Consider the following 25,316-nt stretch of genomic DNA (forward strand, 5'->3'; position numbering starts at 1 on the left):
CCCACTAGTTTTACAGGTGACCAGTTTTACTGTCCTCAGTGTGTAGTCAGTTCCGATTAATGCAGAACTAAGCAAGATTAAAATTAGGCCCCATCCTCTGAGCACAGATAAGAATTTCGACAAGGTTGCTGAAGCTCTTCACCTTTCAAGGTACATAACAAATGTCTCCCATGCAATTCATAGCATGTGCAGGATGTTGAAGGTCATGTGGGCACATGTGGCTTTTAAAGAGCTGCAGCTTCCCCCCCCCACTCCTCACCTCCCCCCGCTCCCGAGAGTGTGCATTTAAAGCATAACCAACCCCGCCATTCAACTAGTAGGTACTGCTCAAATACCAAAGATTAAAAGGTCAAAAGTTTCTTGGTACTTAATTAAACATAAAATTAAGATGTGAATAATGCTAAGAAAAAATCCTTTGGCAACATACAATGTGCTGTCTTTATCATAAATGAATCTATACCTGTTGCCCCTATATTTCTAGAAATTTGAGTTTGAACAGTAAATACAGAATGTATAATCAGACTAAGAGGAAAAATGTAATGTAGTATCACTTAGATTGGAGGGTCACTCTCTTCTTTTGAACTAAATTCCTGGCCCCACGGGAACCCAGGGTGACCAAGCTAGCCTTGATTTGGATATGGTAGCTGAAGGTAAAACTAGAGAGGTGTTGAAGGAAGAATCTTGAGGACAGAGAAAAAACTAAGTAGTAGGGAATTAATTTTGGAAGAAAAGAAGTTGCTGCAGAGAGTGCTCTGTTTATTTCACCAATTGATGGAAGAACTAGCTGCTGAAAACATTGTTTGTGTCAATGGAAGATGCATGAAAATATCTTTTAAAATAAAATAGCTGCTAATACATTAAATTAACAACTAGCCAGGCCTATTTTTAGGGATGTAAAGTAGAACAGGTAATTGCACAGACACAGAAATAGTAGCAAAGACTGAAACTGTGTCTGAGGGCATGCAAACAAAATCCTCCATGCTTTATATGTTTAATTGTGGAGTTCATGATTATGTATTTGAGTTCTCTCTGTTACAAGTAGTTGATGTTAGGAAAATGAGAATGCTTCAGTAGAGGTCAGGGATATTTTTTCTGTTGTCAGATGACAAGTCAAGGTGTTTTTTTTAGCTGTTATGTTCACAGAGTGCAGGACACAGATATTTCTACACTTCTGTCACTTCATGTTTAACTTTAAAAGGAATATGTGAGGCAGAATTGGAAGATATGTAAGCAGCTGACATGTCATATGCACTTGGAAATGTGTCCTGAATACTAATAGCGCTGCTTCTAATCCGATAAACCTCACCCCTTGTAACAAGGCTGTCTGTAGTGAGGCCAACCCTCAAATAAAAATGTCCTTTACGCAAGTACACTGAAACCCTCTGCAGGCACTATTTATAAAACCTGGGTGGCTCCAGCACTATCCGAGCACGTGTGCTTTGGTGATTCAAAGCCCCAGGAGGCTGCCTGGTTTCTGATGCCCCAAGCCAAAGAAATGTTATTGACTTGTCACACTTTGCCAGAACAGGCTGGGGTTCAAGGTCTGCTCTCTTCTATAGTTTGTGTTGGGAAACAGAAGGCAAACCTGATGAATCACGCATGACTGAACTGATCACTGTCAGGCTAGCTAATGTAAGAGAGAGTGGGAAACATAATTGGTACATTGTATAATGGGGAGTGTGTGAGCCAGTTTTGATAAGAATTGGACTGAACCTTCTTTGGAGGATCAATCATGCTCACAGGGTTTGGCAGCTTCTGGAAGAGCTTTGAATTGCATTCACATACTTGGATTGCTGAGTATTTCTAGTATTCCTAGTAGCTGTCACGTCAAAGAATTTGTTTTGCTTTGTTTTTCCTTCCCACTCTGCACATTGCCAGGAGGTTGTGAAGTTGCCACAAAGGAGGAAGGGGGCAAAGTCAGCTCCAGTACCTGTGAAGCTGAAGATGTAACTGCTAGGAAGCTTGGTCTAGTTAGTAGCATGAGCATCCTAAAAATGATGCCTTATTGCACTTTCAGCTTTAACTTGGCTGATGAACTTTTGTTCTCTCTGATTCTGAACTCTAAATCAGGTCAGGCAGAGCACAGCAGTGAGATTCACTGGTGTTACCAGTCCACAATACTTCTGGATAAGTGGTACGAGCAGGTTGTTGATTATATTATTTGGAGTGCAGAGGGAAAGGTACTGTTTTGCCAGACAAGGAAATTCCAGTAAAACTTTTATCAGTTAATTTTATTTCGGAGCAGAACTTTATGTCTTTCTTCACTTAAAAATGCCATGATGTCCAATAACTTTTCTGTTAGTTATTTTGACACTTCCCTGCCAGTGTCCTCTATGGTTTTTCATTGCTGTGATATTAGTTGCCCATTTGCAGACTGCAACCGAACACATTTCTGTAGTGTCTTCAGAGAAGGAACACCAGATTCCTACCAGAATCAGTCATTGCTTTCATCAAAGTGTGCTGTGTTCACCTGTATAGAAGTGAGTGGGCCTGAGCACAATAAAGCACTTTGTCTTGAAGAAAGCATAAATCCTTTGTATTGACTACTTTTAAAGACATTAAATGATAGTGAGAGCAGGATATATGGCTTTGGACAAGTTTGTACTCCTACTAGTCCTACTTGTTAACGTAAATTGCACAATTGTTGTATTTTCTATGTGCCCTTAATTCCTCATCACTGAATTTCAAGGCTCTCTTCATTATTACCAGAAAAGTTTCTGTGTTCCTGAGACCAGAATTTGGCAGAAAAATCATATGTATTCTAGAAAACAGATGAATTAGAATTATTTAAAAATTAAATATCAAACATCCATTGACATTTCCATTGTTACCTGTAAACTTGAAAACAGCGTAATTTAATCATGTTTTACATGAGCCATTAGGAGTTGTATGTTAGGATATGGATGTTAATATCCCATGTAAGTTCTTGTCATCTATTCTGTGAATGGAATCTTATACCATGTGGCCTTTTAGATTTATTTTTTTTAAACAGAATAAAGAATTGATACTCCCTAACTTAAAAGGATCTTTTTCCAAAGCATCTGTAAGTGGTTTTTTGTATCTGAAGGTGATGCAGTGTAGAGTGAAACTTTAAAACTTTACATTTTAAGGGTAAAAGATATAGCTTGGAATACAGTTTTCATATATAATATTTTAACTGACAAGAATAAGTACAATAGCTTGAATTTTTCACTTAAAAGCAAGAGGTAGGGGTTGATTAGTGATCTAATTTCCAATGAACGTTGGTAAATACCATTTTAAATAAGGTGAGGTTACCATTTATTTCAGGTGCTGCTCTATAATATGCAACAAAGAAAATGGAGGAGCTTCAGAAACATTTATTTTGGGAAACGTTAATTATTTTGTCCTACATTTTCAATTAGCTGAGACTCGTTTGTTTGTTTGTTTTGTCAATGTGGTTTGAGAAATAATGTATCTCTTTTTGTTCCCTGAGCAAAAGAAGGAGAGGGAACAGTTTTGTCACAAAGCCTGAATATATTCCTTGGACACATTTTTGTGGTGTATATTTTCTTAGGGATAAGCCAGATCTTGGGCCCACCTGTACAAATATACTCTCTTCACCATTGTAATGGAAGAAATTCACCATTTTTAATGGAAGAATTCTGTGTGGTGTTTATATTTTCATCAGCCAGTGGATGAATATAGATGGACCATTAAGCTAAATGATGATTTTAGCCAAATGATTGCAAGACATCTACTTTATATTATTTCACTTGTTAAATGAGTTTGATTGATTACATTAAAATTTTGTTTTGATTGTTTTCCATTCTAGTTCCGTATTCTTTTTACTCTTCCTTTTTTTTTTTTTTTTCCTGTTAGCTAGACTATAATCTGAACCCTAGCTCATACACAGTAAGTATGGTTTGTTGAGGGAGTTGTCAACAGGTAATTGAAGGCAGAGGAAAACTTAACTTACTAAATGCCTGTTAATATTTCTTAATTTATTTGTCTTAGTTTTTCTCAGAAATTACTCAGTTACATATCAAGTTTCCACCTATAACCTGTCCTTCTTTCCCGAGGCCAGATTACTTCCTTTTGCAGAGAGAGAGTTTAACAGAAGAGTGAATATGAATAATCTCAGTGGGAATCATCTATGTGTTCTGGGAAAGCTGTAGATAAATATGAGAAGTCAAAAGTATTCATTAGTGCTGACAATTATGGCTGTTACTTCCCCATTGAGAAAGCTCTAGAGCTTGCTTGCTGTATCCTTCTCTTTGAGCAAGCACTTCAACCAGGACAAGGAAGGGAGTAAGATCAGAAAGACATACACCCTTCCCTGCCCATGTGTCAGACCACATAACTAGCTAAGTGTGAGGTAGGAAATCTACTGCCCTGTCAAAATTTGGGAAAGATGGGCAAAAAACATGTATTAATGAGGGTTCCCAAGATACATACCCTTTCATGCACACTCTTTTTCCAATAAGTGTCTTCACATAAGTTCTGTGACATTTATGTGAATACTTTGTTGCTATTTCATTAACTAAAAACCTGATCTGCTTGAAGAACAGAAAAAATGGCCACCATGATATTTTTCTTTGAATATGTCTTCTTTCAGAAGACAGTTTGTGTTGGAATCACAGCTTCCACAGGATTGTCAGAGGTGATATTCAAAAGCAATATTGCGAATACTCTTGCTTCCATTCCTACAATATTCAGTAAATTTAAAAGTCCGATAAATTTCACACAGGCCTATTTATTATTGTCTTTCACTGTACTCCATGCATCATTTGCGTATCAAGATTTGGAACTGAAGGATCCTAGAGAAATACAAAGTTATATTATAATATGGGGGTGAATGTCAGTTTTCCTAAGTGTTACACAGATTATTAGGTCAGGTGGGCAAAAGGGAGAAGATCCTGGGTGCCTGTACAGTAGATTACCTGAGTCCTAATACATACGGTAATTCCTTCAAAGAACAGGTACAGAGAGGACCAGGCAGCCTCCAGTTAAGCAGTATAAAAATAATGAATATGTGTGCTGAGACAAAACAGAAAAGAGGCACATAAAATTATTTATTATTTATTAGAAAGTTGTTTCCATTTACTCTTCTATGTAATAGAAGTTGACGTGTAGGGAAAAAGATGGAGGAGGCAAATTAAGAAATTTCAACATAAAGCTGTGTGCATGTTAGGCATCTAAATTCCACACTTGTGATAAGGGCCATAACAAGATCAGAAAAAAAAAAAAAATCACCATATGAATATCTTATGATAGTGGTTGTAAGCAATATGGAAAAATGACATAAACAAGCCATTCTCACTGCTAGTACAATTGTCTGGTGGATATTGCAAACTATTTTCTTCAGACTGTTAAGGGGAATTAGCTGCTTTGTACCCTTGCAATCTACCAAGTTGGAATGAATTCAGTGAGACTTGCTAGCCCAAGGCTCATTCTTCTCCCTTTGAGTGGGGGTGTTGATGTAGGAGGTGTTCTCAGATAACTGCACCTTTATGTTTATGCTAAAGTATTTGCCTTGAGGAGGAAAGGATGAAATATTGTTTCAAAATTGTAATGATGTTGAGGAGGTCAAAAAAGTGGGTTTCTATAAAGAAATCTCTTTATTATAACAAATAACTCGAGGGTGTTTTTGTGTATAAGATAATCATATCTTTGGTTGAGACTGAAGACTCATTTAATGGGAAGCCCTCAAGTTATTGTTTGGATGAATATATAATTTGAATATTCATACTTGAAAATAAAGATGAGAAAAAGCATAAAATAAAATGTTAAGGTGGTAAAAGATAATTCTCTAGGAGTAAACGCATTTAACATGTCATTCTATCTCCTGTTCTCTCTTACATCCTTCTTTCCTCTCCCCCTTCACCCCTTCTCTACCTTACCTTCTTTTCCGGTCTTCTTTTCTTCTGTACCTGTTAAGAGACATGGTCTTAATACACCAGAGTGTATTTTCAAAGTTAACTGGAAGGGAATAATTGAAATTTTCCACACTGGAAACATGCTGTATCCAACAGTCCTAGTCCCTCCTGGAGTCCCAGGGAATGAAGAGGGTAATGTGACAGTGTCCCTTAAGATGATGTCCAATATTCTTTTCCTTCCGTGTCTTTCCAGGGATTTCAGCATCCACAAGAAGACAAAAAGAGGTCACGATTTGGTCTTGTCTTGCATGTTGGAAAACTTTTCTTCTGTGTTACGTATTTATAGACAACATAATTCACAGGCTATCTGAATAGGTTTGGTTTGGGGAATGGAGGTGTGAGTCTAAGAATAAGGCAAAAGAGAATAATTCGGTAACCCCAGTATTAAAAGCATGGTCCTAGAATAAAACTAATCTGTACTATTAAACTCTCTTCATTTTTAAGGCAGAGTGGCCACATGCAGTTTGCTGTTGCCTGTTGGAGACCACACATGCCCTCGACCATGCCAGAAACTATTTGGGACATTGCTATTTGGCAAGCTTAAAACCATGCCAGGGCCCTTTCTAATATTTAACAGCATAGACAGTTGCATTCCAGTGGTACAAGAACTTTTGCTGACAATGTCAATTTTATCAGCACTGATGTAGGTAGTGAGACTAAATGAAGTTTAAATCCATGGAAGAAGTCAATGAGATCCTCAAAAACCAGTCAGGGAAATAAGAGGCCAGTAGGGTACAAAGGCATTTTGACTTTTTTTTTTTCTTTATTCCTTTTTAATTACTGAAGGATCACATGATGCCACTTGTGCAGGTGGAGTTAGCCCTTCATCCTCTTGCCATGATATCCCATCATTACAGAATCACAGAATCGACGGGGTTGGAAAAGACCTCAGGGATCATCGAGTCCAACCCTTGGTCCAACTCTAGTCCATTTACTAGATCATGGCACTAAGTGCCATGTCCAATCTCAGTTTAAAAACCTCCAGAGACGGCGAGTCCACCACCTCCCTGGGCAGGCCATTCCAATGCCTGACCACTCTCTCTGTAAATAATTTCTTTCTAATATCCAGCCTAAATTTCCCCTGGCAGAGTTTAAGCCCATGCCCCCTTGTCCTATTGCTAACTGCCTGGGAGAATAGACTAATCCCCATCTGGCTATAACGTCCCTTCAGGTAGTTATAGAGAGTGATGAGGTCACCTCTAAGCCTCCTCTTCTCTAGACTAAACAACCCCAGCTCCCTCAGCCTCTCCCCATAGGTCTTATGTTCAAGTCCCTTCACCAGTCGTGTTGCTCTTCTCTGGACCCGCTCCAGCACCTCAATGTCTTTCCTGAACTGAGGGGCCCAGAACTGAACACAGTACTCCAGGTGTGGCCTCACCAATGCAGAGTACAGGGGAAGGATCACTTCCCTTGTCCTGCTGACCACGCTATTTTTGATACAGGACAGGAGACCATTGGCCTTCTTGGCCACCTGGGCACACTGATGGCTCATGTTGAGCTTCCTGTCAATTAGTACCCCCAGGTCCCTTTCTGTCTGACTGCTCTCCAGCCACTCTGCGCCCAGCCTGTAGCGCTGCAGGGGGTTGTTGTGACCAAAGTGCAGCACCTGGCACTTGGCCTTGTTAAGCTTCATCCCGTTGGAATCAGCCCATTTTTCCAGTCTGTCCAGATCCCTCTGCAGAGCCCTCCTGCCTTCCAGCAGGTCGACACTCCCTCCCAACTTGGTGTCATCAGTAAATTTGCTGATGATGGTCTCAATCCCCTCATCTAAATCGTCAATAAAGATGTTAAACAGGACTGGACCCAACACTGACCCCTGGGGAACACCACTAGTGACTGGTCGCCAGCTAGATGCAGCCCCATTCACCAGCACTCTCTGGGCCCGGCCCTCCAGCCAGTTCTTAACCCAGCGTAGAGTACACTTGTCCAAGCCATGGGCTACCAGCTTTTGCAGGAGTATATTATGGGAGACAGTGTCAAAGGCCTTGCTGAAGTCCAGATAGACCACATCCACAGCTTTCCCCTCATCCACCAGGTGAGTTACCTGATCATAAAAGGAGATCAGGTTGGTCAGACAGGACCTACCCCTCCTAAACCCATGCTGGCTGGGTCTGATCCCTTGTCCATCCTGAAGGTGCTGTGTGATTGCATTCAGGATGATCTGCTCCATAACCCTGCCAGGCACTGAGGTCAGGCTGACAGGCCTGTAGTTGCCAGGGTCAGCTTTGCAGCCCTTTTTGTGGACTGGGGTAACATTGGCCAATTTCCAATCATATGGGACCTCCCCAGTGAGCCAGGACTGTTGGAAGATGATGGAGAGCGGCTTGGCAAGTTCTTCTCCCAACATCATCAGTTACCCCACTGATATAATTTTTATTTTTTCTGAAAACCAGACTAGACTGATTTCTGACTGTATGTCTCTACTCTGTGAGAGCTGAGTGTCTCTAACCAGAAAGTTAGGAGCCTGTGACAGGGAGGCTCTTTGGGCAAAATGGAGTGTGTGGCTGGTGTGAAGTGCCCCAGATGTGCAGCAGTGCCTGTGCTGCTGAAGGCCGGGTGCTGCTATGGGAGAGAGGAGAGTCAGCTGTGAGCCCACTTACATCCAGGGGAGGCTGAAAGAAGCATTTGCTGCCCTTCAGTGACAAAAGCTGAGTGTACAAGTGGCATTGGCTCTAGGAGGTCATTGCATGCAAAGGAGATGGTATGGAAGAACTGTTGCACAGTAAACTACAAAGGTTCTGAGTTAATATTTAAGGAGGCTGCTCTTTCATTCCTTCTGTGTTCCTACTGATGATTATGGTGCTACTTCTGGTGTGCTACTGAGCACCGTGCCATAAAAAAAATCATGGTGAGCTTTAGGACAGTTCTTGAGCTCCCAGGAGGTTGCCGAGAGGAGTAGAGCAGGGCAATATCCAAGGGTCCCCAAGCTCTGAAGAACCACATCTTTGCAAAGTCCTCCATGGCCTGTGAAAAACAAAGACATTACTGCGCACTTACACTGTCCTCTTGATTGTTCTTATATTCCCACCGTCAACTGGCATCAGGGCTCGGGTCAGGGCAGTTTATGAGCTGCTGCCTTTGTTTACGTTTGTCATCTTTTGCTTCCATTACCAAGGTCGTCTTCTTTTTTCTCCAGTGGAGCATTAGTGAGGTTTTAAAAGCATAGATGGAAGAAAACGAGCAGGTTCTACTGATCTCCTTTCAAAGCATGGCTGATTTATCAGTTATTTGCTGTGCAGAAAAGCTCTGTGGACAGCTAGTCTGATAGATTACAGGAAAAGTTTCTTCTCCAACATAAGCACTGTCTGTTCCTTGATATCATAAGATGCATCTGTTAGTGCTAAGGGTGGTTATCATGTTTGAATATGGAGCTCAGACAAGGCATGTCTAAGTAAGCAGGCATAGCACTATTTAACACTGGGTACCAATATGAATGTACCAGTTCATGTAACATAGAATTCCCTTACCTGTGTCCACAGGAGGCTGATGGTGTTGCCTGCCACGGGGATCACAGATTTAACAGGCAATAATGTGTGTCACTTCCACAGCATGAGAAAAAACAGCAGAGTTAACAGGAGCCCTGCTGAAAAGAGCACTTGCCATCATGTGCACTAATTTTAACTGTGCCTGTTCCTCCCTCTGATATTCTGGTTTATTACTGTCAGGCTGTTCCTGGGTTCTGGCCCCTTGGTGCTGCTTTCCAACAGAAATAAGAAACATGAAAGCACATTTTAAAGGAAAACATGTAACATAAGAGACGATAAAGTAGGTCAAATTTCACTTGCCAATGTCACTTGAATGGCTGTGGGTCAGAATACATTTTTACACAGAAGCACAGCCAGAAAATTTAAGCTCACACAGTGATGTCTCATGCTGTTCCTAACCTTCACTTTATGGCCTTTGACACATTGTGTGGCAAGTGATCAAAGATACAAAACCAGTTTGTTTTGGGTTTTTTTGGGGGGGGGAGGTGGGGGATTTTTTTTTGTTTGTTTGTTTGTTTGTTGTTTTGTTGGGGGGGGGAGTGTTTTGTTTTGTTTTCAAGTGGATTTAATATGTCCGTTTTTTGAGAATACCATGTCTATATATACACTGGGTTTTTTAATTGGCACAGCCTATGTAAAGATTTATTTTCACACAATAGGAAGGGGGAAGCAGGGATGTACTTTTTGTGTGTTCTTAACAGTCCATGAAAGATGGTTTCTTGTCTGCAAAGTCATATCAAGGAGATTTCTTTCTTAGTACTTTACAGTTGTTTCTCTTCTCTTATGAGGTCTTGATACCCATTTCAAATGCCAACCCTTGTCTAAATATTTAGAGGCTTGCATTGTTACTTACAGGTTGTCTGCAATTTCTGGGTCTATTTCTGTTTACCTCTAATAACGCATTGCTCATTTAAAGACAGGATTTGTTTCTATTTTTTCCTTCAAATTGCCTCAGTTCTTAAACAGAAATCACTGCGGTAATTTTCTGTATTTTCTATATTTATATTTTATATAAATAGTAACATGTTTCTATAGATTTTGATGATCTACTCTAACTGGAAGTATTTAGAAGAATTTTCATGGTAAGAAAACCATGCACTTAAAGCATTATAAGCAGTCAGGTCTTTAAATAGTTTTGAATAGGACTGTGGACTGTATGCAATAGGAAGGAAAACCAGATGTGGCACCAGCTTTGTGTGAATTAGAAGACTCTACTCTTCCTACACACAGTTCTAGGAGGAAGTCATATGATGGATTAATAATTTAGTTTATTTAGGCATTGTAATTTTGTTCTGCTACAAGGGTAGAGCCAAAACTGATCAAGTGCTAGTCAAGGACAGTATTTCTGCTTAATTACTTTTTTTTTTTATGAAATAGGATAGTGCCTGTAGTGTCTGTGTCACCTAAGTGTATATTTTCCATAATTTTTTTTGCACATTTTATTCAGTGATTCATCGTTTCTTGAATGGTGCTTATCGATCCGACCTGTAAGTTAACAAAGATTCATTTTGGAATAGCACAGAGATCCATTTGTAAATTAAGTGGTGTCATGGTATGTATTTAGAAAGCTTTTTGAGGTAGAGGATGATTGCCAAAAAGGGCAAAAAGTATTAGAAATGCGGAAGTGTGTTATGATAAATATAGCACTCATAGCTGAGGTTAAAGACTGAGATATAGCTATGTGCATTCAGGTTTATTTACTGCACAGAAATGAATCCCAAATGGCTATTTTTGCTTTACTGACTGTAATCCCAGCAAGGCAGCCTTCTAGACATCTGCTATGTTTTTTTATTGTTGCTGGGTGAAGATTTTGAGACTGAGGTGAGAAAAATCCACCTGTCACCTAAAAATGACCTCAAGGGTGTTTCACAGTTTTGTCCAACATGTTTTTTCACAGATCTCTACAGGCTTAGATACATTTCTTGCTGCAAGTTGCTTCAGACAGTGGCTACTCACGTTTTCTAAAAAATAATGGACCAATGTATGTGGTATGCTATTTAACCTTTACTCAGTCAAGCTTTTTTCAAAATATGAAGGATAAAGGCCAAATGAGGGACAAATTGCCCAACATTTTTCTTCAGTAGGCATTGAAAGATATATCAGTTAATCCATGGTTACATGTGCAAATAATTCCTTATGCTGAGTAGCCCCTCACGCTCATAGACATTGGACTCCCTCTCAGTACATTAATAACCATCACAAGATTTTGGGGTATACTAGAACAATTTATTTCCCAGTGGGCTTCTTATCTAAACAAGATCAAGTCTTCATACCTTTATTTAGCCAGTATACTGTTGTAGTCTGTATGAGAATTATCTGTGTCTTGCGGCTTCTCAGTTACGAGAAGGTGGAAAGAGTGCACAGACCAGATAGTACTTCCAACCGTGCTGTTGTTGTGCTGCACAGTTATCCAATAGTAATAACATGAAGCAGAAACATTTAGGTTCTCCTTTCTTTTTCATTTAAGTAAATGCATGCTGATAAAATTCTAATGAAAAGGAATCAGAGCACAGGAGCGAGTGACTTATTATGGAAATTTTCTGTGATGCATTGTAACGTTGGATTTTCAATTTTTGAAAGTGGTTACATTCCTAATTGGTGAACAAAAAGGACCAATTTATCCCTTGCTGTGAGAAACATTTTTCTTATATATTATTCTCATGAAGCCTCTAATTCAGCCAAACACATTATGTAAATGGAACCTATGAAATACCTTCTAAAATATATATCAGATTTACATTACTAGACTGTTATGTTAGATTGAGCAATGGCCCTTGTTACACTATATGGCAATTTTTTTAACTTTCATAATACTCCTTTCTAAACTAAATTGTGTTTGGTTCAAGCAAGGCTTCTATTAATAACTCTTGGGGTTATCCTAAAGGAGTATTTCCTAGCTTCCCTCAGGCACCATGAACATAATCTCTTCATCTTCATCTTTACTGATCTCAGGAACAAAACTTTTATATCTCTTTTAAACTATAAGTGCTTTCTTTTGATACAAAATCTGCAAATGGTGGAACATAGTGACTGTTCCAATGCTGAATGAATTTGGATAAAGCTGCATTGCATATAGATTGGGTTTCTCAAAGCCTTACAACACAGATACTGTGGGCTGCAAAATTAGCGAACAGTGTAATATCTGTGAAAGCTAAGCTTGTGTTCTGTGACACAGAACCCAGATTTATATCTAGATTGTATGCATTGCTTGCCAGTTTGACAGTGTTAAAAGATGACACATTTTAACATTAATGTTGTTCCTAAAGATGCAGTTTAAATGTGTGCATATATGGCTATGCCCCTTCTGGAGGCATAGTTTGCTTTCAAACAGTTGTAATATCTTAGGAAGCAAAATTGATTATCACAAAATTACTTACCTCAGTAACTGATTGTAGTAGTTCATGTTCATAATCAAGTGCTGTTAGTCTTGGTTTCATCTAAGTTTAGGTGAAAGTATTAATAATGCCATTATCATTTCTAGCCGAGGTTTTTTAAGAAGTTTGACTTTTGATGGCTTTCTTTTGTGGATCTCTCCTCACACATGAGATATGTCTTTGAAATGAAGGTCAGAGAGGTGTGAATTTAGATCCAGGAAGAGATCCAAGAGAGATTTGCATTCAAGCTATAGGGAAATTTGATTATATATGCATTTCAGGAAGAAATCTTTGGGGTATTTTTCTTAAGGTTACATTTGGCTGCTGTGCCATGGGGACTTTTGCACCATAGGGACAAGATAACTGCTCCTCCATCTCTCTTTAATGATTTTGGGACCTCCAGACCTAACATGATACATATCAACTTCTCATTTTGCCTTACAGTGGTCTTTTTTGAACTATTATTTGTTACCTTCAGAACAGCAAGTGAGCAACTAATAAGGATTAGTAATGGGGAGGTTTTATTTAATTCCATTTTTAAGCTGCTTTATTCAACAAAATCCCTAAAACACAGAGTATATGTTTTGGGGGATACCAACATGCTGCCATGAACTCTATAGTATATGCAACTCTAAAGCATATTTTCACGGAAGATTAAATACTTATATACAGGATCTGAAATTATTCTTGATTACATTTTGCAGTTGTATTCCCCCATTTGGGGATTGGTGATTTACTGTTTCAGTGGATTTTCAAAGCACTGTCTAGCAGGCTTTGTAGAAGCTGTAGCGGTGTTGCTAACTCTAATGATTTTATCACAAGTCCTACTGCATTTGATGTTGTATTTTAATACCTGTCTCCTGGACTACAGCGAATATATGAGAATTCCTTCTTTTATTTTTTAAAACAATTGTCTTTCTCCCTAGTTACTAAAAAAATGTAGCATTTAACCCATTTCTAGTTGTGTTTTCCCACACACAAATAAAGGAGTAAAGTAGTTCAGTGTTTAAATGGGAAACTCACTGTTCTTTCCAGCTTATCTCTCTCTTTATTTTTCCAATTTTTATGCTTGGGGTTGGTAATACTCCTCAAGCAGAAGAGATAAGAAAGCAGTATTGTGTAACACTTGCGGAGCACATAACTCTATCAGATGGGCCACAATCATTATTTTGGAATTGACAGTTAAGGTATGTATGTCAGGAGTTAGCAGAAGTTAACTTAGAGCAAACCCATTAGGTTTATCACTGTGTTCCTGCAGTGAAGACACATTTCATGTGTATGTAGTATTTCCTGTATTACTCATTTTTTCTCTCACCACTGGTGTACTGGTCCTGAGCAGGATTTTGGGAGCTGCTGCCCTTCTTTGCTGTGGTCTCTGCTGGAATGTTTCTGAGCAAAAGGCCAGCCCAGGAGTCAAACTCGTTGTCCTCTCTTATTTCAAGTGTTTTCTCTCTTCATCTCCACAAGTATCCTGTCAAGCTTGGGATACCCATATTTAGCTGTCCCCATGTAGGTGTCCCCATGTGTGGTCCTGTAGTGGTCTGTGGAGTTTTAGTCCATGCAGACAATGGAGCCAGGTGGGTGATTCAGCTCACCCTAATGCAGGTACCTGGAGGCTGATCAGCTCCAGTCTCCACTGAGCGTTTTGACAATAGTACTATATATAAATACCTACCCACAAGCTAAGTGAGAAATTCCCACTAAAGTTTAGGTATCTTGTTCCCAAATTGAATCTCATACCTCTGACCAGAAGGTGAATTATTTTGCTCATTATTACTGAGGAAATGCCCTCTATGTAGGGTTCCAAGGGCTGCCTTGAGAGGGTGAAGGCACAAGGTAGTCTTCACAAAGCTTTCCTAGCTGGTCACATTTCTATTTAATCCTACCTACCACCATTTGATGTTTTACCATATATGACCTACCTCACCTCATACAAAGGATTTCTGTTGCTAAAGAATTTTCTTGCTTTAGGTTCCAGTTTTCAGTAAAATTTCACTTTCTGTAAAAACTTATTTCCTTTTCCCTGAATCTGATTCATGTTAGAAACCTCCTCTTTCAAAAAGTGCTGCAAAATGCCAGGCTAAGTTCTCTCATAAGCTACATAATGAACTTGTGTACTAGTAAGGAAAAAATATAAAATTAGAAGGTTGAAACGAAGTTTGATCCAGTCCTTGTTCAGAATTTTCACTGTTCTGTTTTTAACAGGAGTCCTGTGCTTGTGTTCCAGTGCATGCATCGCCATGTCATTTGCTTAGACTGTTTCCATTTGTACTGTGTGACTATGCTGAATGACCGTCAGTTCATCCATGACCCGGAGCTTGGCTATTCCCTCCCTTGTGTAGGTATGTTTTAGCTGATTTTCTTTTTAAAAATTTATGTGATTTTGATTTCAGGGCAAGATTTTTTCTTATGACCTACTGTGTTTGAATATAGCTATGGAATTGTAGTGTTTTTATAGGAGTCATTTCATTTCATGGAGAAAATATTTGAATATTAAAGTGATTCTTGCTGAGCATGTGAACTGGAGAATTAACTGGATTCCAAAGGGCTTTTCTTTTAAAAGCAAATGCATACTTTCTTCACATTAGTATTATATAATCATGAAGTGCTAACAGATGATAGCATTACACTCTAGTTTTAAAAAAAAGCCACCTTGACATCCACATTTCCACTTTCGAATTAGGTAAATTGCCAACTTTCTTGGCCTGTCTTCAAGTACTAATAAAAAAGGACTGCAACAGGAATTTCAAGTAGACTTCCTGTTGATGAAGTTATTGCTACTACTTGTCATCTCATTGCATGAAATGTTGATCACCCTGAGAAGATGGATACATTATCTGTTTTACTTGAGTAGGAAACAAAGCTTGACTGAACTAAACAGAGGCTTACACTGAATCTGGAAGATGTGTTTGAGAATTGATTCAATTACATGGACGCATGCACTGCAAAATTCTCAAAAAGTTTGATGTGAATAAATATATTGGATTTTTTTTTTTCTGTTGCTGAATTTGCATATGTGCATATGTGTTTGTCACAAGTACTGTATAGTGGTATAAGAATAATTTTCCACCATATTAGAAGCTGCATAGAAAATAGATTTGCCTGGTTACCTGAGCAACTGACAAATAAGTTTCAAATCACTAGATGGTAGAAAAATTGACAACATTTCTTACCTTATAGCAGCATTTCCTTAATGTAAGGATGTGCCTTGAAGATATTGAAAGTATAGTAGTAGGAACCATTTAAAATTTTTTATTTTTAGTTGCTTCAGGATCTATCTAGCAATGGTCATCAGTTCACATTTTACTAGAACGCTGTTTATGTGCTATCTCGCCAGGTCTTGATTTACTTCCGTCCCTTCCCCTGACAATTTGCTCTGTTGCTGCATTTGCACCCTGATGTCATGCTGCACAAAACACTTTTTAATGTTGTGTAAGAAAGCTTGTCATGAAGAACCTGACAGGAACTTTCTACCCAGTGCTTTTTCCTTGACCTTGATGTTACTGTAGTACTATGTGGTCAGTCTGTACTCTCAGCTTCCCAACTTGCTGCTGCAAAAGTTAATCCATTTTCTGCTCCCATACAAGTTGATCAGCTACTCAAGATTAATCCATCCTTCCTGCCTCCCCGCCCCCCCCATTTATCAGTTCTCTTCCCTGTTCTTCTGTTAGCTCCTTAGCTTAATCAGGTATCCCAGTGGTGCAGCAGGCAACTGCTCTTTCTCCTCTCCTGTGGGCCTCCTCATAACCATGGCCAGTGCCACAGAGCTTTTTCCAGTTCAGGCTGTTATGTTAAAGTAAAGGCCCTTCCACCTCTTGTGTGTGTAAACCCATTGCTAGTCGTGCTTTACAAAACTTGCATTAGGATTTCTCCACATATCTTGCAGCTCCAGTTGTTCAGTTCAGAACTTTTATCTGTCCTTTTTTTCTCAGAGAGGAGACTAAGTTTTCAGAAGTTTTTAGCCCTGGCTGGCAGTAACAAGCCAGTCTTTTTCTCTCTGCTGTGTGTCAAACACTATGGGAACTGAGCAGTAGGAGCAGAGTAGGGATGTGTTGAAGAGAAAATGCAAGAAGAGAGAGCTGAAATGTTCAGGGATGCAATTTCAGTGTTTGAGAGGTGAGGAAGACATAGGCTTGGCCTAAAAAGGGATACCATAAAGGCTGCACAAAGGATTGATGTACTTGTACTGTTCCGAGTGAGACAGGATTTGGCTGTGGGAATAGAAAAGCAGCTATTGCTGCCAATCTAGCCTCAGCTGTGTTATACTTTAAGTGTTAACTTTAAGTTAAAATAGCTAAATATGGAAATGCTAAAATACTTCTAATCTAAAGTTTCAGAACTCCCCAGATCAGAAAATTGTTTTCAAAATACTATACATAAAAGTGGTACTAAGAGTAGTAGTCATAATAATAATAACAATCATTATCATCATCATCTTCATCATCATCATAATCATCCAATTGCAATACTTTTATCTCTGTTCTCCAGTTATTAAGAGTGTTTCTCAGAAAAATTTCTGCAGAGGTGCTGCCCTGTGCTAGGGCAGTGCATGGTTTAGTTGTGCTGCAGTGCAGTGCTGCACAGTACCAAGATTCTTGAGCTAGACCTGAATCATGTTGCTGAAGGGAACTATAGTTGTGTCAGTACAGCACATAGGCTGGGCTATTGACACTTCTGGTAGGCTGATGAGGACTGACCAGACGAATACTGCTTCAGGACCTGTGCTAGTAGGTCTGCACAGTGGTGTGTGGTGCTGTCTTAGGCAACATGCTTACTCTGAGACAGCCTGATTGTCTCTAAGAAGTATTGACATTATACTGTGCTGCCATGTTTTGTGCTGGAGAGGTTCTCAGTCACAATCTCTGAGTATTCAGCAATTTTGAACAATATTCCATTTAAACCTTAAACTGATTGCTACCTCCATCAGTTTGCTTTGTTCTTAGTTCTGTATCAATAAAAGTATTCCTTAGCGTTATCTGTCAGACTGCTTTGCAACATGAAGAATCTAATCAGTCCTGTTGTAACTTTGCTGCTTCATTTTGCAGCTACCTGAACCTGACTTTCTGGTATGCGAGAAATTAGTTTGTTTCTAGAATTAGGTTATATTTGAGTTAGGAACTGATGACTATTTTTTGTCCTCTTAGAAAGCCATGAGGCTGAGTTGCATTTAACTGTGAAGAAAAAGAATGCCTGAGTTGCCAACCCACTCTCTCTTATTGTTCAGCTACAAAGGATTTTAGTCTTTCATAGGTGTGAATCCAGCAGCTTTCACTATGGTAGATGACCAGGTTGCACAGATATATCAAAACAGTCTGTATCAATACATGTATTTTGAAACATCACAGACTAATGCTGAAGTAGTATTTACGGTGTCATGAACAGAAAATACTGATGTTCTGAGTTCAGACTTTGTAAAGATTATTTTACTTTTCCATTCTCATGTAAGGATGGATTTACTTAAAAAATAGCTCATTTCTTCAAGGCATATGTGCACACAGTGCCCTAGAACTGTACAGGAGGGTTTGGTTTTGTAATTAAGCCTATTTAAATTGTTTGCACTTCCAATTAGCTCTGTTCATTCTAGTGTTTTTCAAAAATAGAGATAACATAATGAACACAGCCTGCAGTTTCCATTAACATTTGACTCACTGTTCCCGATTTTTATCAAGGGAATGTACCAACATAGCAAGTTTTTTATATCTTTTATTGGATCAATCTAGAGATGAAAGCACTGCACACACAACAGAATAAAAATAAACAGCAGATGCTACAGCAAAGGGTCACTGTGACAGACAAGATCAGTGTTATCACATGTGTGTGATAACTTGAGCCGGAAAGGGTCTAGGGACTTCAGATAAACCATGCTTCTCAAGTGTGTTTAATTTCTTGTTTACTGGCACAGGTATACCAGAAGATGCATTTTGTCATTGCATTCTGGTATTTTGTGTGGTTATATTCTTGCTTTTCTTTGATTTCTGTTTCATGGCCTCATTAAGCAGAGATAATATGTGTTCAAAAGAAGGCTATCATCTCAGCTGACGAGCTATGGTATCTCACCTTGATAATGCCATGGCTTCCCTTTGTTCCAACACAAAATGTGTCATTGCTGTGATTTTTGGAAGAACAAAGTGAATTCCTTAGTGCTTCGGTGCTAATCTAGTGCCAGGCAGTGCTACTCCAGCTGAGAGCAGCCAGCGCTGAGGACCAGAGCTCTGAGCACGGTAACTGGTGCATTGATAGGATTAGCTGTTCAGAGTTGTGTGGCAGCAGCCCCGTGATTCAGACCCGCTGTATCGGCTCAGAGCAAGGACTTACAGATAGGAGCTGGCTGGTTTTCATTGGTCATTAAAATAAAAAAATAAACATTACAGATTATATTTTCTCTGCCCTTGTTAAATGGTGACAAAAATCTATCCCATCTCTCTGTATGGTGTCTTGTATTAATGAGGCTTCATGCATAGAAATTTCCATGAGTGGTGACCTCCAAGTATCTTTGAAATAATTAATAAGGTGCTTAGGGGGATAGATTTGCATATGCATGAAAGATCATTTATAGTTATTTAGTTACTGTGCAGGACAAAGAATCTCATAGCATTACCTCAAAGCAGGAATTGTATACAAATATACAAAGTATTACCCTATTTAAACACATACTGTTCTGATGAACACCCTTTCATTTTAAAAATAGCATTACAACATTAATGGGTCTTGGTCCCCAGGGTAAAATAAGCTTCCACAGATCTTTCGTAGAAGAAAAGTCGGTGAGGCCAAGGAAAGGCAAGGTTTAACACTGCTGTAGGCACTTTGCAAAAATGTCTTTGCATTACTTTATTTCTAACGAGTAATCATATGCATGATGTGTTTTAAAGGAATCCGGATAAAAGATGCAGTTCTGATGACTGTAAAACACTATTGAATCTGGAAGTAATCTGATTTTGCCAAACAGATATATAAACAAATAAGTGAAATTACAGTTTGTGTGTGGAAATGCTAATAAAAAAGAACTAAAGCTTTAAATATAATAAATTGCCTTAGGAGCCATGTTCCATTGAAAGAAAGCTTCTGGGGGAAGATTAAGGAGGTATATGTATTAAGATTAAATTTTTTATCCCCATTACATGCTATTTGTATAATAACATTATGTTATTTTTCATGTGGGAGATATCAATGTGGTGGTGAATCTCTGAATCTTCTTTCAAAATCGTAGTACCCAAAAGGAAAAGGGGAGAATAAACAGGTAGCCTAAGCCAAGTTTGCAAGTGAATGGGAGGACAAAGCCTATATTTTATTTGATCACTCCAAATAGAGTGTTTGAATCTTTTTTGTTATAGACGAAATCTCTATTAAATTTAGGGAGGCATGTGTGTGGAAGGTGTTTTAAAGTGAAGGTCAGTGTTCTATGAAGAGAGCCTTCTCAAGAATGTGATGAGGAAGCAGGCGTAGTTTAGTGGGGCCTAAAATGGAAGAGTGCACCAGTTGGTACAAGAACTAAGATTTACCTGGTATGAAGCCTCGATATTTTAACAGTTTCTGAAATCTGTGTTCTTCAATAACCCTGCTTACAAATATTTGATGTAACTTAGGAAATCAGAGAATGTAGGAAATGGCAGTGATTATTAGAGGAATAAAATAAAAGGGGTTGAAAGCACACACATTTGCAGCTTTAGGAAGTTTTTCAAAGTGCTCCTAAAGTTTAATATGTAGGGAATGTTAAATTTTTGACAACTATAAATTTTTTGTAATTTCTCATTGGTATGAAATCTGAGTGTACAGAAGCAAACGTAGGACCCTGGAGAAATCCTTTTTATTTTTTATATATTGTACATTTTAGAAGATATTTTTTCCACTCTGCAGAATTAATAAACAAGCAATTACAGTTTTCAGAGCATTTGAGGAGTCAGTTCTAGTTGTATTTTTCTTTTTCCAGCATTGCCTGTGACAGGGAAAATGCAGATATGAGACCATGTTTTCTATTCATATTCTTAAAGGGGTACATGAGCATCTTTTGAAAGGGCATTTGGCAATAATACACTTTTTTCCCCCTCTTCCCGGACTCTTTCTATCATTAATTTCCCATGGCTGCTATCTACTCTAAAGAGAGATTGTATATCCACCAAGCTGCTTCTTTTCATTCTCCCCAAGGAGATGCTGGATAGTCCTTCTGCAGAGGGAATTCAAGGACTGCATTGGTTAAGAACATTACAGAGAAGGAAACCCTTTTCTTCCTGTCAATTCCAAAAAGTTTGTCATAAAAAGCAGATTATACAAACTACCATACACATGTATCGGTTTCATGAGCAGTGAACCTTACATCACCTTACATTACCAGGGGATGGTTAGTAGGGGTAGAGAGGTTCTCCTTTCCCCTCTACTTTGCCCTGGTGAGACCACATCTGGAATATTGTGTCCAGTGCTGGGCCCTTCAGTTGAAGGAGGACAGGGAACTGCTGGAGAGAGTCCAGCGCAGGGCAACAAAGATGATGAAGGGAGTGGAGCATCTCCCTTATGAGGAAAGGCTGAGGGAGCTGGGTCTCTTTAGCTTGGAGGAGACTGAGGGGTGACCTTATTAATGTTTATAAATATACAAAGGGTGAGTGTCACAAGGATGGAGCCAGGCTCTTCTCAGTGACAACTAATGATAGGACAAGGGGTAATGAGTTCCAACTGAAACACAAGAGGTTCCACTTAAATTTGAGAAGAAACTTCTTCTCAGTGAGGGTGACAGAAGACTGGAACAGGGGGGTTGTGGAGTCTTCTACTCTGGAGACATTCAAAACCCACCTGGACACATTCCTGTGTAACCTCATCTAGGTGTTCTTGCTCTGGCAGAGGGATTGAACTAGATGATCTTTTGAGGTCCCTTCCAATCCCTAACATTCTGTGATTCTGTGATCATTTTCCTATATAAGAATAATTCAGATTTTCAGCCTACTCATTAATTCTGACTGTATCTTTCCTGTGTGTTATGGGCAGAATAACTATTTACTAGGGATTATTTTCCTTCTTCATATTCATACTATTACAGCTATTTTATTATTCATATTATGGTAGTTTGAACATATTCCATTGACTTAGTCGTATATATTTCTTAGTAAGAGGCAATGTCAGTCCCTTTGGGCTTATCATTTAAGTAGGTAAAACATGGGATGAGAAGCAAAAGCAACAAGTCACGTAGAGGTTACACAAGAGATCACTGGCTGAGTTTGTGTTGGAACCCAGGTGCAGTCAGTCTCATTACAGTGCTTTTCCCATGAGCGTATTGCTTCTTTTTCACTGCTAAAGTGTTTTAAAAGTAGATTCCTCTAATTTCCCTTCTTTTTCCTTTCTACAAACTCTTGGTCAGTACACTAAGATGAGTAATGAATTTTTTCTCCAAGACTATATGTTCACTGAACAAGTGCCGTAACTCTGTGCAGCACCCTGGAGGAGAGAGCCTCCTTGACAAAAGATCATCTACTTCCCCTATTATTTTTTAAAATTGTTGGAAGCTTATCAGATAATACAGCTAGATTGCTTTATACCCGGGTCTAGCAGGTGGAGCAAACCTGACCCCAGTCAAGTAATTGCAAGTTTGTTCCAACCAGACTGTCACAGTGAAGGGAACCAAAAGCATATAAACAAATTTTTACTCTGAAGAGTTAATTCAATTTGCAGAAGTTTCCCGAGTAACTTTTTATGGTTTTCTGTGTTCTCCTCTCACTATGGGCATAAAATAAACATGAACCAACAGTGTATCAAGTGGGATTTTGTGTTCCTTTACTAGCACAAGCACATGAGACCAGCTCAAAGGACATTGGTTAGAAGTTGTAACAGCTCCTTCATTTCCTTTTCAGTGTTGACTGAAGTTGAAGCAGCAACAACTGAGGTTTCTTTCCTCAAGTCTGTGCTCTGTTTCCATTGCAGCAGATTTCCAGCTCCATATCTAAACAGACTCAAAATCTGTAGAACAAGCAGAGCTTGATCCCATGGTATATTTGAGACAGGCATTGGATTCTCCTCTGGGAACCACTACGAGGAAATCATACCATGTGATCCTCACGAAAATCTGACTTGCCATAATTAAATTCAGCACAAGATACTTTACCATAGGTGTTTTTCTCCCTTGTCTCTTACTAGTTCTTCTGTTGCAATAGATGTAATTTTTAAATTGCATGGAGATGACAGTGCACATAGACTCGCTCTAGTTAAAAATAATGAAGGACAAGAGATAATGAAAAAACATTGCTTAGAAATTAATTTGCTTTAAGAGCAACTAGGTATGAACTTTCAAAACAGACTTCTTGCCCTATAAAATGAGATGTCCAGGGTCACAGTAAAATAGACATACTGAAGCAGTGGCAGAAGTGTCTGTGGGGGTTTTATCCATCTTTCATCATTTGTGTGTCTGGCTGAAGGGGAGGTGAATTTTGTCTCAGCCGGAGCCAGTGAGAGCTCTGACTTTGTCTTTGGAAAGGTATTTTTTCTGACGGAAAGTGGTTCTGCCCATATTGATTTATCTTATAATAGTCACTTGATGTGGGTGTATGGTTGGCAAGTCACTCTTAAGCTGCCATCTGACTGGGGAAAATCATAACCTACATGAACAATAAAATCAAGTAATGGAGTCTTGTTAGTCAGCAACTTTACCCTCAACTGCTTGAATAGGTTTTTAATTCAAACTATTTTCTAATTCATCTCATGTAAGTGCTGTTATAGCAAGTACAATGATTTTGACTGTGTCTCCTTGAAGTCTGTCTTCCCCAGAAAAGCATATTTTTAAGAAAGAAGGATCAGCTTCTGAATGAGAAACTTCTACGTTCATTCATGGCTGAAAATTCCCTTTGAACCAGGATTAGATTCTGTTGTTACTGGATGTGCTTTGAAGTTCTGAATGGCCTTGCTTAGTGCTCCCATTCTAGTGTGTGGGCAGTTAATGTTAATGAAGAAGATTCTGGGTGAAAGATATGGATAATGGAGATAAATAAAAGGAAGGAATGATATACAGGGAATAGGGAGGAGTAATGAAGGGAAGGAACTGAGAGGCAAAAGAGGCAGTGCATTAATGAGAGGTCCTCGTGACTGTTTAAGGAATGAAAGAAAAAAGATCTAAAGAGGGAGGGTGGGTTAAACAAGAAAATAATGCCTCCAGCTTTCCTTACATTTTGGTGAGGCTGGGAATTCAGTTTTCAATGACAGTAGTTCAGTGGTTTATATGTTGACTGTTCTTCCACAGACTGGAGACACCTGAGTGCTTGTCCTAAAAATGTCCAACGGACTGTAGAAGATGCTGATTTTTTACAGCTGGGATGTACTTGGGGTGTTTATTTAGACTTTTAGAGCAGCATGAGGGGAAGCTGACCTTTCATGCCTGCATAATTAGAGATTTCCTAATGGATCAGTTTTTATCTGAGAAAAGAGTCCCTTTCAGTATAGCGCCATCTCTGAGTTGGGCTGTACAAGTAGCAGCTTTTTAATGAAATCATTACTGTCTGCTACCTTATATACTCCATAAATAACCTGCTGGGACCAACTGTGGCACATTCAGCATGGGTTTAGTCTCTGAAGCCTGGTGATTAATATTCCCTGAGTCACTTTGTGAGCCTTGGTCTCCCACATGGCGGCATGCAGGGCCACTGCCACATCACAGAACCAGCTAAGGACATTCCCCTTCACCAAGGAGTTGGCTTTAATTAAACTTCTGTGCCTGGAAAGTGAAAATCTAATTTTCTTTTTGACATTTTCTATATTACTACTTAGACAAAATTATGAAAATAATTAATCCCTGTGAAGCAGACATCAGCATTATAAGGGGCACAAAAATATTGCATATAAATAATACTACTAATCACCAATCTGTTATAATTTATTGATGCAAGTTCTTATTAGAACTCTTAAATCAGATTTATTCTTGATATAGCAGATGTGTCAAGTGATTGCACAATGTACATGCAAGTGAGGGTTATAAAAAGTAGCCTAGTTCTAACTGCATCTCAATAAATTCTATTTTCCTAGAAACGTATTTCAAGAAAAGAAAGAAATGGGGGAAAGGAGATGAGATGGATGATTTAGAAGAAAGATTTTCTTTCTGTATCTGTCAAATACAGTCCAGTGTAGTGGTGACTGAGATTGGTGATGGATCCGTATGCAATAACTTAGTGTTCTCATGCTGGTCTGTGGGGAATCTGTGTTCACATTACAAAAGCCATCATGTCACCTACTGTCGGTTGGTAGCCTTGTTTCCTTCCCTAAGAGTGCAGGAAAGGATCATGTACGTGTGGAAATCAAACTGCCTCTTTGTAGTTGGAGCACTTTGTAGAAATCAGAAGCAAGGGTGGAATAACACGGTGTCATTTGCACTGATGAAATGCTACTGAGATGCAATCTGCAGTGCTTTTATCAGGGTCCTTTCATACTAACTACAAAATAAAAGGTTTATGAAATCTGAACATCTGCACATCACACTGTGTCAGACTCCAAGCTGGTGTGATAAATTGAGTATTGACTGAAGTATCCCACTTCACTGTTTTCTTTGGAATTTGATGCCATATGACAATTTCAAGAATTGGTCCTTGGATATTGCA

General features: G+C 39.0%; 1 protein-coding gene across 3 annotated transcripts in view; it reads left to right on the top strand.

Moving 5' to 3' along the window:
* The window catches only part of PRKN (parkin RBR E3 ubiquitin protein ligase), a 725,918-nt gene that overhangs the window by 434,651 nt on the left and 265,951 nt on the right, over window positions 1–25,316 (top strand). For all 3 annotated transcript variants that reach the window (XM_082048436.1, XM_082048435.1, XM_082048437.1), the window contains one exon: window positions 14,962–15,098. In XM_082048436.1, the coding sequence (XP_081904562.1) occupies window positions 14,962–15,098 (137 nt within the window). The remainder of the gene's footprint in view (window positions 1–14,961; window positions 15,099–25,316) is intronic.

The sequence above is a fragment of the Streptopelia decaocto genome (assembly GCF_964273445.1).
Source record: "Streptopelia decaocto genome assembly, chromosome: 3".
NCBI classification, from domain to species: domain Eukaryota; kingdom Metazoa; phylum Chordata; class Aves; order Columbiformes; family Columbidae; genus Streptopelia; species Streptopelia decaocto.